The following is a 15038-nucleotide window of genomic DNA, read 5'->3' on the forward strand; positions in this document are numbered from 1 at the left end:
TCTCCGGCAGCGTGACGGCGCTCCGGAGGTTGGTGATGATCTTGTCTCATCAGGGCTCCGCCCGAGCTCCGCAGAAACGCGATCTAGAGGAAAAACCGTGGAGGTATGTGGTCGGGCTGCCGTGGGAAAGTCGTCTCAAATCAGCCCTAAAACCTCCGTATATATAGGTGGGAGGGAGGGGGCCTTGCCTTGGGGTCCAAGGACCCTCAAGGGGTCGGCCGAGCCAAGGGGGAGGACTCTCCCCCCCCCCCCAAACCGAGTTGGACTAGGTTTGGTGGGAGGGAGTCCCCCTCCCTTCCCACCTCCTCCCTTTTTTTTTCTTTTTCCTTTGATTTCTTATCCTTGGCGCATAGGCCCCTTTTGGGCTGTCCCACCAGCCCACTAAGGGCTGGTGCGCCACCCTCATAGCCTATGGGCTTCCCCGGGGTGGGTTGCCCCCCCCCCCCCCCGGTGAACTCCCGGAACCCATTCGTCATTCCCGGTACATTCCCGGTAACTCCGAAAACCTTCCGGTAATCAAATGAGGTCATCCTATATATCAATCTTCGTTTCCGGACCATTCCGGAAACCCTCGTGATGTCCGTGATTTCATCCGGGACTCCGAACAACATTCGTTAACCAACCATATAACTCAAATACGCATAAAACAACGTCGAACCTTAAGTGTGCAGACCCTGCGGGTTCGAGAACTATGTAGACATGACCCGAGAGACTCCTCGGTCAATATCCAATAGCGGGACCTGGATGCCCATATTGGATCCTACATATTCTACGAAGATCTTATCGTTTGAACCTCAGTGCCAAGGATTCGTATAATCCCGTATGTCATTCCCTTTGTCCTTCGGTATGTTACTTGCCCGAGATTCGATCGTCAGTATCCGCATACCTATTTCAATCTCGTTTACCGGCAAGTCTCTTTACTCGTTCCGTAATACAAGATCCCGCAACTTACACTAAGTTACATTGCTTGCAAGGCTTGTGTGTGATGTTGTATTACCGAGTGGGCCCCGAGATACCTCTCCATCACACGGAGTGACAAATCCCAGTCTTGATCCATACTAACTCAACTAACACCTTCGGAGATACCTGTAGAGCATCTTTATAGTCACCCAGTTATGTTGCAACGTTTGATACACACAAAGCATTCCTCCGGTGCCAGTGAGTTATATGATCTCATGGTCATAGGAATAAATACTTGACACGCAGAAAACAGTAGCAACAAAATGACAGGATCAACATGCTACGTCTATTTAGTTTGGGTCTAGCCCATCACGTGATTCTCCCAATGACGTGATCCAGTTATCAAGCAACAACACCTTGTTCATAATTAGAAGACACTGACTATCATCGATCAACTGGCTAGCCAACTAGAGGCATGCTAGGGACGGTGTTTTGTCTATGTATCCACACATGTAAATGAGTCTTCATTCAATACAATTATAGCATGGATAATAAACTATTATCTTGATACAGGAATTATAATAATAACTATATATTTATTATTGCCTCTAGGGCATAATTCCAAGAGTCTCCCACTTGCACTAGAGTCAATAATCTAGCCCTCACATCACCATGTGAATTACATTGTAATAAATCTAACACCCATACAGTTCTGGTGTCGATCATGTTTTGGCCGTGGAAGAGGTTTAGTCAGCGGGTCTGCTACATTCAGATCCGTGTGCACTTTGCATATATTTACGTCCTCTTCCTCGACGTAGTCGCGGATGAGGTTGAAGCGTCGTTTGATGTGTCTGGTCTTCTTGTGAAACCGTGGTTCCTTTGCTAAGGCAATGGCACCAGTGTTGTCACAGAACAAGGTTATTGGATTCAGTGCGCTTGGCACCACTGCAAGATCCGTCATGAACTGCTTCATCCAGACACCCTCCTTAGCCGCCTCCGAGGCAGCCATGTACTCCGCTTCACATGTAGAATCTGCTACGACGCTTTGCTTGGAACTGCACCAGCTTACTGCACCCCCATTAAGAATAAATAAGTATCCGGTTTGTGACTTAGAGTCGTCCGGATCTGTGTCAAAGCTTGCATCGACGTAACCTTTACGGCGAGCTCTTCGTCACCTCCATACACGAGAAACATCTCCTTAGTCCTTTTCAGGTACTTCAGGATATTCTTGATCGCTGTCCAGTGATCCACTCCTGGATTACTCTAGAACCTACCTGCCATATTTATGGCCAGGCTAACATCCGGTCTAGTGCACAGCATCGCATACATGATAGAACCTATGTCTGAAGCATAGGGGACGGAGCACATATGCTCTCTATCTTCATCAGTTGCTGGGCACTGAGTCTTACTCAATCTCGTACCTTGTAAAACTGGCAAGAACCCTTTCTTGGACTGTTCCATTTTGAACCTCTTCAAAACTTTATCAAGGTATGTGCTTTGTGAAAGTCCTATCAGGCGTTTTGATCTATCCCTATAAATCTTAATGCCTAGAATGTAAGCAGCTTCTCCTAGGTCCTTCATAGAGAAACTTTTATTCAAGTAACCTTTTATGCTCTCCAAAAGCTCTACGTTGTTTCCAATCAGTAATATGCCATCCACATATAATATTAGAAACGCCACAGAGCTCCCACTCACTTTCTTGTAAATACAAGATTCTCCAACCACTTGTATAAACCCAAATGCTTTGATCACCTCATCAAAGCGTTTGTTCCAACTCCGAGATGCTTGCACCAGTCCATAAATGGATCGCTGGAGCTTGCACACCTTGTCATTATTTTTAGGATCGACAAAACCTTCGGGTTGCATCATATACAACTCTTCCTTAAGGAAACCGTTAAGGAACGCCGTTTTGACATCCATCTGCCAGATTTCATAATCGAAAAATGCAGCTATTGCTAACATGATTCTGACGGACTTAAGCATCGCTACGGGTGAGAAAGTCTCATCGTAGTCAATTCGTGGAACTTGTGAAAAACCCTTTGCCACAAGTCGAGCTTTATAAACGGTCACATTACCGTCAGCGTCCGTCTTCTTCTTAAAGATCCATTTGTTCTGAATAGCCTTGCGGCCCTCAGGTAGTATCTCCAAAGTCCACACTTTGTTCTCATACATGGATCCTATCTCGGATTTCATGGCTTCTAGCCATTTGTTGGAATCTGGGACCACCATTGCTTCTTCATAATTTGCAGGTTCATTGTTGTCCAACAACATGATTGATAAGACGGGATTACCGTACCACTCTGGAGCAGCACGTGACCTCGTCGACCTGCGTGGTTCAACAGAAACTTGAACTGGAGTTTCATGATCATCATCATTAACTTCCTCCTCAACGGCGTCGCAATGACAGAGGTTTCCCCTTGCCCTGCGCCACCATCCAGAGGGATGAGAGGTTCGACAACCTCGTCAAGTTCTATCTTCCTCCCACTCAATTCTCTCGAGAGAAACTCCTTCTCGAGAAAAGCTCCGTTCTTAGCAACAAACACTTTGCCCTCGGATTTGAGATAGAAGGTGTACCCAACTGTCTCCTTTGGGTAACCTATGAAGACGCATTTTTTCGCTTTGGGTTCCAGCTTTTCAGGCTGAAGCTTTTTGACATAAGCATCACATCCCCAAACTTTAAGAAACGACAATTTTGGCCTCTTGCCATACCACAGTTCGTATGGTGTCGTCTCAACGGATTTTGATGCTGCCCTATTTAAAGTGAATGCAGCTGTTTCTAATGCATAACCCCAAAATGATAACGGCAAATCAGTAAGAGACATCATAGATCGCACCATCTCTAACAAAGTACGATTACGACGTTCGGACACACCATTACGCTGTGGTGTTCCAGGTGGTGTTAACTGCGAAACAATTCCACATTGTCTTAAGTGAGCACCAAACTCGAAACTTAGATATTCACCCCCACGATCAGACCGTAGGAACTTGATCTTCTTGTTACGATGATTTTCCACTTCACTCTGAAATTTCTTGAACTTTTCAAATGTTTCAGACTTGTGCTTCATCAAGTAGACATAACCATATCTACTTAAATCGTCAGTGAAGGTGAGAAAATAACGATATGCGCCGCGTGCCTCTACGCTCATTGGACCACACACATCGGTATGTATGATTTCCAACAAGTCACTTGCACGCTCCATTGTTTCGGAGAACGGAGTCTTAGTCATCTTGCCCATGAGGCATGGTTCGCACGTGTCAAGTGAATCAAAGTCAAGTGACTCCAAAAGTCCATCAGCATGGAGTTTCTTCATGCGCTTTACACCAATATGACCCAAGCGGCAGTGCCACAAAAATATGGTGCTATCATTGTTTACTCTAACTCTTTTGGCCTCAATGTTATGTATATGCGTATCGCTATCAAGATTCAATATGAACAATCCTCTCACATTCGGTGCATGACCATAAAAGATGTTACTCATAGAAATTGAACAACCATTATTCTCAGACTTAAAAGAGTAACCGTCTCGCAATAAACAAGATCCAGATATAATGTTCATGCTCAACGCAGGCACTAAATAACAATGATTTAAGTTCATCACTAATCCCGATGGTAGCTGAAGTGACACTGTGCCGACGGCGATTGCATCAACCTTGGAACCGTTTCCTACGCGCATCGTCACTTCGACTTTCGCCAGCCTTCGTCTATTCCGCAGTTCCTGTTTCGAGTTGCAAATATGAGCAACAGAACCGGTATCGAATACCGAGGCACTACTACGAGAGCCAGTTAAGTACACATCAATAACATGTATATCAAATATACCTGATTTTTCTTTGCCCGCCTTCTTATCTGCCAGATACTTGGGGCAATTGCGCTTCTAGTGACCCATACCCTTGCAATAGAAGCACTCTGTTTCAGGCTTAGGTCCAGCCTTGAGTTTCTTCGGCGGATTGGCAACAGGCTTGCCGCTCTTCTTCGAATTGCCCTTCTTGCCTTTGCCGTTTCTCTTGAAACTAGTGGTCTTGCTCACCATCAACACTTGATGCTCTTTACGGAGTTCAGACTCTGCGACTTTCAGCATCGCAAACAACTCGCCGGGAAACTTGTTCATCCCTTGCATGTTGTAGTTCAACACAAAGCCTTTATAGCTTGGCGGCAGTGATTGAAGGATTCTGTCAGTGATAGCTTCTTGCGGGAGTTCAATCCCCAGCTCAGCTAGACGGTTTGAGTACCCAGACATTTTGAGCACATGTTCACTGACAGACGAGTTTTCCTCCATCTTGCAAGCATAGAATTTATCGGAGGTCTCATACCTCTCGATCCGGGCGTTCTTCTGAAAGATAAACTCCAACTCCTGGAACATCTGAAATGCTCCATGACGCTCAAAGCGACCTTGAAGTCCCGGTTCTAAGCCATACAAGACTGCACATTGAACTATTGAGTAGTCCTCCTTACGTGCTAACCAAGCGTTCTTAACATCCTGATCAGCCGTAGCGGATGGTTCATCTCCTAGCGCAGCATTAAGGACATAATACTTCTTTCCAGCTTGTAAGATTAGCTTAAGATTACGAGCCCAGTCTACAAAGTTGCTTCCATCATCTTTCAACTTAGCTTTCTCTCGGAACGTATTAAAATTCAGGATGACTGTCGCGTGAGCCATGATCTACAACACAAATATATTCAAAGTGGACTTAGACTATGTTCAAGATAATTAGAGTTCAACTTAATCAAATTATATGCTAAACTCCCACTCAAAAAGTACATCTCTCTAGTCATTTGAGTGGTTCATGATCCACTTACACTATCCCAAGTCCGATCATCACGTGAGTTGGGTATAGTTTCAGTGGTAAGCATCCCTATGCTAATCATATCAACTATATGATTCCCGATCGACCTTTCGGTCTCATGTGTTCCGAGGCCATGTCTGCACATGCTAGGCTCGTCAAGCTTAACCCGAGTGTTCCGCGTGCGCAACTGTTTTGCACCCGTTGTATGTGAACGTTGAGTCTATCACACCCGATCATCACGTGGTGTATCGAAACGACGAACTGTAGCAACGGTGCATAGTCGGGGAGAACACAATTTCGTCTTGAAATTTTAGTGAGAGATCACCTCATAATGCTACCGTCGTTCTAAGCAAAATAAGGTGCATAAAAGGATTAACATCACATGCAATTCATAAGTGACATGATATGGCCATCATCACGTGCTTCTTGATCTCCATCACCAAAGCACCGGCACGATCTTCTTGTCACCGGCGCCACACCATGATCATCCATCAACGTGTTGCCATCGGGGTTGTCGTGCTACTTATGCTATTACTACTAAAGCTACATCCTAGCAAAATAGTAAACGCATCTGCAAGCACAAACGTTAGTATAAAGACAACCCTATGGCTCCTGCCGGTTGCCGTACCATCGACATGCAAGTCGATATTTCTATTACAACATGATCATCTCATACATCCAATATATCACATCACATTGTTGGCCATATCACATCACAATCATACCCTGCAAAAACAAGTTAGACGTCCTCTAATTTTGTTGTTGCATGTTTTACGTGGTGACAAAGGGTATCTAGTAGGATCGCATCTTACTTACGCAAACACCACAACGGAGATATATGAGTTGCTATTTAACCTCATCCAAGGACCTCCTCGGTCAAACCCGATTCAACTAACGTTGGAGAAACCGTCACTTGCCAGTCATCTTTGAGCAAAGGGGGTTACTCGTAACGATGAAACCAGTCTCTCGTAAGCGTACGAGTAATGTCGGTCCAAGCCGCTTCAATCCAACAATACCGCGGAATCAAGAAAAGACTAAGGAGGGCAGCAAAGCACACATCACCGCCCACAAAACCTTTTGTGTTCTACTCGAGAAGACATCTACGCATGAACCTAGCTCATGATGCCACTGTTGGGGAACGTCGCATGGGAAACAAAAAATTGCCTACGCGCACGAAGACCTATCATGGTGATGTCCATCTACGAGAGGGGATGAGTGATCTACGTACCCTCGTAGACCGTACAGCAGAAGCATTAGAGAACGCGGTTGATGTAGTGGAACGTCCTCACGTCCCTCGATCCGTCCCGCGAACAATCCCGCGATCAGTCCCACGATCTAGTACCGAACAGACGGCACCTCCGCGTTCAGCACACGTACAGCTCGACGATGATCTCGGCCTTCTTGATCCAGCAAGAGAGACGGAGAGGTAGAAGAGTTCTCCGGCAGAGCGACGGCGCTCCGGAGGTTGGTGATGATCTTGTCTCAGCAAGGCTCCGCCCGAGCTCCGCAGAAACGCGATCTAGAGGAAAAACCGTGGAGGTATGTGGTCGGGCTGCCGTGGGAAAGTCGTCTCAAATCAGCCCTAAAACCTCCGTATATATAGGTGGGAGGGAGGGGGCCTTGCCTTGGGGTCCAAGGACCCTCAAGGGGTCGGCCGAGCCAAGGGGGAGGACTCTCCCCCCCCCCCCCCAAACCGAGTTGGACTAGGTTTGGTGGGAGGGAGTCCCCCTCCCTTCCCACCTCCTCCCTTTTTTTTTTCTTTTTCCTTTGATTTCTTATCCTTGGCGCATAGGCCCCTTTTGGGCTGTCCCACCAGCCCACTAAGGGCTGGTGCGCCACCCTCATGGCCTATGGGCTTCCCCGGGGTGGGTTGCCCCCCCGGTGAACTCCCGGAACCCATTCGTCATTCCCGGTACATTCCCGGTAACTCCGAAAACCTTCCGGTAATCAAATGAGGTCATCCTATATATCAATCTTCGTTTCCGGACCATTCCGGAAACCCTCGTGACGTCCGTGATCTCATCCGGGACTCCGAACAACATTCGGTAACCAACCATATAACTCAAATACGCATAAAACAACGTCGAACCTTAAGTGTGCAGACCCTGCGGGTTCGAGAACTATGTAGACATGACCCGAGAGACTCCTCGGTCAATATCCAATAGCGGGACCTGGATGCCCATATTGGATCCTACATATTCTACGAAGATCTTATCGTTTGAACCTCAGTGCCAAGGATTCGTATAATCCCGTATGTCATTCCCTTTGTCCTTCGGTATGTTACTTGCCCGAGATTCGATCGTCAGTATCTGCATACCTATTTCAATCTCGTTTACCGGCAAGTCTCTTTACTCGTTCCGTAATACAAGATCCCGCAACTTACACTAAGTTACATTGCTTGCAAGGCTTGTGTGTGATGTTGTATTACCGAGTGGGCCCCGAGATACCTCTCCGTCACACGGAGTGACAAATCCCAGTCTTGATCCATACTAACTCAACTAACACCTCCGGAGATACCTGTAGAGCATCTTTATAGTCACCCAGTTACATTGCGACGTTTGATACACACAAAGCATTCCTCCGGTGTCAGTGAGTTATATGATCTCATGGTCATAGGAATAAATACTTGACACGCAGAAAACAGTAGCAACAAAATGACACGATCAACATGCTACGTCTATTTAGTTTGGGTCCTTCACGTGATTCTCCCAATGACGTGATTCAGTTATCAAGCAACAACACCTTGTTCATAATCAGAAGACACTGACTATCATCGATCAACTGGCTAGCCAACTAGAGGCATGCTAGGGACGGTGTTTTGTCTATGTATCCACACATGTAAATGAGTCTTCATTCAATACAATTATAGCATAGATAATAAACTATTATCTTGATACAGGAATTATAATAATAACTATATATTTATTAATTCCTCTAGGGCATAATTCCAACAGTTCTTCCCCCTCTCCCTTCTTGTAATGAATTGACCTTATCGGTTTGAGTCTTTGAGAACACTTGATGTATGTCTTGCACATGTCTATCTGCGGTGATCAACTTGCGGGTTTATGACATTGGGAACCTATGCATATGGGTTGGCACACGTTTGATTCATGTGAGTACTTGATGTATGTTTTGGTGATCAACTTGCGGATTTGTGACATTGGGAACCTATGCATAGGGGTTGGCACACGTTTTGACTCTCCGTTAGAAACTTTGGGGCACTCTTTGAAGTTCTATGTGTTGGTTGAATAAATGATTCTGAGATTATGTGATGCATATCGTATAACCATGCCCACTGATACTTGAGGTGACATTAGGGTCTTGGTTGATATGTATCTTAAGGTGTTATTCTAGTACGAACTCTATGAAAGATTGAACGGAAAGAATAGCTTCCTGCTATTTTACTACGGACTCTTGAATAGATCGATCAGAAAGAATAACTTTGTGGTGGTTTCGTACCCAACAATAATATCTTAGTTTGTTCTCCACTATTATTGACTTTGGTGTGACTCTTTGTTGCATGTTGAGGGCTAGTTATATGATCCAATTATGTTATTATTGTTGAGAGAACTTCACTAGTGAAAGTATGAACCCCAGGCCTTGTTTCCACGCATTGCAATACCGTTCGTGCTCACTTTTACCATTTATTACCTTGCTGTTTTTGTAATTTCAGATTACAAAAACCTATATCTACCATCCGTATTGCACTTGTATCACCATCTCTTCGCCGAGCTAGTGCACCTATACAACTTACCATTGTATTGGGTGTGTTGGGGACACAAGAGACTCTTTGTTATTTGGTTGCGGGGTTGCTTGAGGGAGACCATCTTCATCCTACACCTCCCGCGGATTGATAACCCTTAGGTCACCCACTTGAGGGAAAATTGCTACCATCCTACAAACCTCTGCACTTGGAGGCCCAACAACGTCTACAAGGAGAAGGTTGCGTAGTAGACATCAAGCATCATGAAGCATTTGAGATGTTCGAGGAGTTGAAGTTTATCTTTCAGAAGAACGCACGGATCGAGAGGTACGAGACCTTCGATAAATTCTATGCTTGCAAGATGGAGGAGAATTCGTCTGTCAGTGAACATGTGCTTAAAATGTCTAGGTACTCAAACTGTCTAGCTGAGCTGGGGATTGAACTCCTGCAAGAGGCTATTACTCACAGAATTCTTCAATCACTTCCACCAAGCTACAAGAGCTTTGTGTTGAACTATAACATGCAAGGGATGAACAAGTCACCCGGCAGGTTATTCGCGATGCAGAAAGTCGCAGAGTCACAACTCCGTAAAGAGCATCAAGTGTTGATGGTGAATAAGACCACTAGTTTCAAGAGAAACGGCAAAGGCAAGAAGGGTAATTCCAAGAAGAGCCGCAAGCCTGTTGCCAATTCGATGAAGAAACCCAAGGCTGGACCTAAGCCTGAAATGGAGTGTTATTATTGCAAGGGACTGGGTCACTGGAAGCGCAACTGCCTCAAGTATCTGGCTGATAAGAAGGCAGCCAAGAAAAAATCAGGTATATTCGATATACATGTTATTGATGTGTACTTAACCAACTCTCGTAGTAGTGCCTCGGTATTCGATACCGGTTCTGTTGCTCATATTTGCAACTCGAAACAGGAACTGCGGAATAAGCGAAGGCTGGCGAAAGATGAAGTGACGATTTCTACGGAGACAGAGATCTTTTGTTGTCTCTTGAGCTTGCGTTGGTTTTTGCCTTGAAGAGGAAAGGGCAATGCAGCACAGGAGCAGTAAGTATTTCCCTCAGTTTGAGAACCAAGGTATCAATCCAGTAGGAGAATCTCGTCAAGTCCAGAGTACCTGCACAAATACAAAAGAGCTTGCACCCAACGCTCGCAAAACAACATGGCAATAACAGCTACTGATCCTGGCAGGTCTTTCAAGACAATAGTTCTACCCCAAATGATCTCTATTCTCTGCCCATTTGTATGTGCTGGAAGAATTCTACAAAGAAACCATACACGGTCAACACCAGAAGAAAGCTAAACATATAGATATAGTCATGGGGTATGGTTTTCTTCCCACAAAATCAATCAGAGGGGTACAATTTCAGCAACCTTTGCAAAGCATATCTTCCAAGTCTTTCGGAATAGTAATTCAGCCTTTGCAGACATACTTCCATGTCTTCGGCTTCAGCAGCATAGGCCTTGGCTTATCTACAAAAATTAGTCATGTAAAACTTAAACCCAAGAGGAATATCACTAAAGAAAGAAATGACGAATTTAGATAAAGGAATATCTGACTTGCTCCAATTTTCTGTCGTCCTACAAGTGATGCTATTGTCATTATCTAACTAGCACATTTAACACTCGCTAGTAAGTAGTAGTAATAGAGAAGGTAATTGCTGCGTGCTTACTTTCATAAAGACGAGCATCTAGGTGTTCCTGTTGGATGCTGCCAAGGCGTTGCTGCAGGCTGGCAGGAAGCGTCTTCATACCAGGGCAGTCTCTAATGCAAAGATATTGGAGAGATGGGTATGCTTGCGGCACATCCGGTAGGGATTCCAGGGTCTTGCAACCCCGAAGCTGGAGGAACTTCAAGAATTTGCACTCGGGAGAGCAGGATTCCAGAGATGCCAACCCGCCACAGTCAACAATGTCTAGTCTCTTGAGGGACGGGGGGAGATAGAGGACCCCTGTTAAGCCGTCACAGTGGTATAATGATAAATCTTGTATACTGGATGACCCTTGATGAATCGATGATACTGACTGTCCCGGCTGCACCTTCCTGCCGGATGTGGACTCAAGCTTACCGCAATAATAAATGCCTATTGTCTTGAGAGATGCAGGGAAGTTGAAGAGCTCAACCAAGTTTTCACAACTCCATATCGTCAGAGACTCTAGACGTGGCAGGAGCTGACTGGTTTCTGATGACGTCGATGGCTCAGCAGAAGCTTGTGTATATCCAATCAGATTATCGCAATTTTCAATCTCTAGCCTCCTCAACAATACCAATCCTTCGAACAATTTTTTTGGCCAGTGGACGAGCCCATGGCACCTCACAATTGACAAATCTTGAAGGTGTACAAAGCATGCACACAACTCTGTTACAGTTACAACTGACTTAAAGCCTCTTAACACCAAAACTGCCAGAGGAAAATCTTTATCGTTCCCTTTTTCCTTGATGTTCACCACTTCCCTCAGACTATTCTCAGCCCCCATCGAGGTTGTATCTTTACTGTGTTCAATGCTAGTCAGTTTCAGATTGGTCAATGAAGTCATATGTCTCGCTACCCACAAGAAGAACTCTGCCTCGTATCCTTCCATGTCCAATACACTGAGCTTTGGTGATTTAGCTGTAGTTGTCAACTCTGGACAATTCTCAATGCATACATTCTGCAGCTCAGGGAAGGTCGGATGTCCTGGCAGTGCTTTCAACTTTACACAGTCAATAATATGCAGCTTCTCAAGTAGAGGAAACATCATCGTCTCTCCTTGCATCCCATCCTTATCTTCTTCCCACCATCTCTCCAAACCAACAAGACCTTTTAGCATAAGCTCCTTCAGGTTTGGAAATGCAAACGATGTATCACAGTCACGGCTGAACAACCATACTAGTTTTGTACAGCTGAAAAGATGGATCACAACAAAGTTTTGCAACACAGTCATCCATGTCGGGACGGTGGTGGCTCCATATGAGTGTATCCCTATCGCATCCAGTTCATCATGAGGTCTGAGATTCTCGAGCACTTTTGCATCCTCTTCATTATCCCGCCAGCTGGTTTTATCTTGAGAATAATTCCATTTCAAGGTCCATGTTAATGTCAGTTCTCTTAGCTCCTCCTTGTTCATGAGGTTTGCTTTTTTTGCATCCTCTTCTTTCACGTTTGCCAGATTACATAGCTCTAGTTGACCACCAAGTTTTAGATTTCTTAGCTCTCCCACATTACTGCAACTAGAGCCACTACCTGCTACAAAGCATGTAAGTGTCTGTAGGGATGTGAGTCTTCCGAGGTCTTTTGGCATCCTCTTCAGCTCTGGACAACCATGAGTGTAAAGGTGACGCAGGGAAGTCATGTACTTCATTTGTCTTGGAAGTCTACAAAGAGAACTACAACCAGCGAGGTTCAGCGTTTGCAGGTTGTATAGAATGCTCATATCTTCGGGAAGTGCTTTTATCCAACTTCCTGAAAGATCTAGGTATCTGAGGTGATGTAGATGCTTTGGTTTCAGTGGAAATGATCTTCCAAATGAGTGGAGCTGTAACGCTTGCAAAGAGCTGTATTTGGATAGATGTTGCAATGAACTACTCATATAACCATCACACAGAAGTGTTTGGATGGCTGGAAAGCTGTTCTCCAGAGAACTATCCAGTTTTTTTTCTGGGTCCTTGCATGGCAAAAATAAATGCCGAGCTGTGTTTGGAAGCCACTCACTCTGACTTGTTTCCTCAGTTGCCAAGGCGCATTCCTTTTCCATTACCGAAAGTGCAACATCATGCATAAGATCATGGATTTTACATGTTGTTCTGGAGTAACACAACATGGAGTGTCGACTACTTGTGGCTTGGACTTTTTTTACATCCTGAAAGAATGAACTTGATGCTAGCTCATCGAAAATCTGTTTGCCGATGGTTTCAAGATGAGATTGCCTTCCTTGGATGAAGCCATGTGCAATCCATAGTTGGATCAACTTGTTCATATCAATCTCGTAATCTTTGGGAAATATAGCACAAAAAGCAAAGCACTGCTTCATTTGCGATGGCAAGTCATTGTAACTGAGCTTGAGTATAGGTAAGATTCCAATCTCCTCGGTGCAAATGCTGCTACTGGTTAATATATCTTTCCATTCTTGCTCACTGGTCTTGGTACATAGTACAGAGCCGAGTGCTGTTGCTGCTAAAGGAGAGCCAGCACATCTCTTTACAATCTCATCAACCATATCTACCAACCTTTCAGGCCTTTTCTCTTCCTTGGGCAAATATCTAAACGCTCTTCTCTCAATGATTTCCTTTATGAATTTATCTTCCAAATATGCGAGCTCATAGGTTTTACCATCACAACCCATTTTTGTAGCCAACCCTTTATCACGAGTTGTTGTCAAGACCACACTACCCCTGCCACCATGTTGAAGGCATGCCATCAGCTCCCCCCAGATACGCTCATGTCGTTTCCAGACATCGTCCAATACAAGGAGGTAGCTTTGCCCGCTCAGAACTTTATGAAGGTCATCAAGTGGTGTCTTGTTAGAATCATCTGCTTTTGTACCATAATCCTTCTTCCCAGGAGCTGCTTCTGTACCATCATTCTTTTTGTTGGAATCATCTGCTTTTGTACCATAATCCTTCTTCCCAGGAGCTGCTTTAACTATACTATCAGCCAGAGAATCCATATCAAAGCAGTCAGAGACACACACCCATAGCAACAAATCGAAATGCTTCCGAATTTCATCATCATTGTAAACAAGTTGTGCTAATGTGGTCTTGCCCAGACCCCCCATTCCAACGATGGGAACAACCATGACATCTGCATCCTTAGCTTGACCAACCAGTCTACTAACAATTTCATTCTTATCGTTGTCTCTGGATTGGCTGATGATTTTCTTGATTTCCTCTGGGTTAGCGTTAGCATGACCCGTCTGCCGCAACTGACTGGAGACTAGCGTCTTTTTCTTCTGATACTTGAAGCCAAAGGCGTTCATTTCGGTGACAAGGACCTCGATGGCCTGCACAATCTTGCGGAGCTTTCTTCCCATCCTGTTCCGGAACACAAAACGGTTGTGGGTGGGAAAGAGTTTTACCACATCAAAGCCAAGCTCCTTGTAGTGTCCCTCCTTTTTGGCCTTGCGGCGAAGTGCCTCGTACTTGAACTCATCAAAGACTTCATTGGCCTCGTAAGCCACCTTCTTGATGGCCTCGAGCCATGCCGCTGCACCTCTTCTCAGGGATGCTTCCTTCTCAGCGTCATCGATGATGTCCAGAATGGCAGGAAGCTTACGCATCAGGATCTCCTGTTGCTCCTCCATGCCTTTCATCACCTTGTACTGGTCGAGCAGGCTGCTGGATACCTTATCGTTGAGAATGGAGAGCAGTGGTCCGACCACCACGGTGGCCACCAGCTCCGCCATCGCAACACTAAGGAAAACACATGCAAAGAACACAGAGAAGCAACAAGGTGAGGAAGACAACAATGGTGTGAGTAAACAATGTGCCTGCTCGCTTGCTTCTGAGAAAATGGAACAAAAAAAAATGTTAGCATTGAGTTTCAACGAGGCGTACATGTGGATGATTCCGGGGCTTGCTTGGGACGAAAGTGCGGCGGAGGATGATGATTCCGGTGCTTACACGACGATGAGGAGGGGGCAATGCTTTCTTCTTGTTTTCTCTTCC

At 45.2% G+C, this 15038-nt stretch overlaps 1 protein-coding gene across 1 annotated transcript; it reads right to left on the reverse strand.

Annotated features, from left to right (window-relative positions):
- Nucleotides 1–10808: 10808 nt before the first annotated feature.
- Nucleotides 10809–14776, reverse strand: LOC123413104 (disease resistance protein RGA2-like). Its single transcript, XM_045106052.1, has 2 exons — nucleotides 11068–14776; nucleotides 10809–10867 (listed from the first exon to the last, which is right to left on the reverse strand). The coding sequence occupies exons 1-2, from the start codon at nucleotides 14774–14776 to the stop codon at nucleotides 10809–10811; spliced, it is 3768 nt and encodes a 1255-aa protein (XP_044961987.1).
- Nucleotides 14777–15038: the final 262 nt, after the last annotated feature.

This window comes from Hordeum vulgare, chromosome 7H (genome assembly GCF_904849725.1).
Source record: "Hordeum vulgare subsp. vulgare chromosome 7H, MorexV3_pseudomolecules_assembly, whole genome shotgun sequence".
Taxonomy (NCBI): Eukaryota; Viridiplantae; Streptophyta; class Magnoliopsida; order Poales; family Poaceae; genus Hordeum; species Hordeum vulgare.

Excerpts from the sequence above, each read along its gene's own strand:
- LOC123413104 (XM_045106052.1), bottom strand. The coding sequence starts at position 14,776 with ATGGCGGAGCTGGTGGCCACCGTGGTGGTCGGACCACTGCTCTCCATT. Across the intron at positions 10,868-11,067 it reads AGATGCTCGTCTTTATGAAA|ATAAGCCAAGGCCTATGCTG; the intron begins GTAAGCACGCAG and ends TAATTTTTGTAG.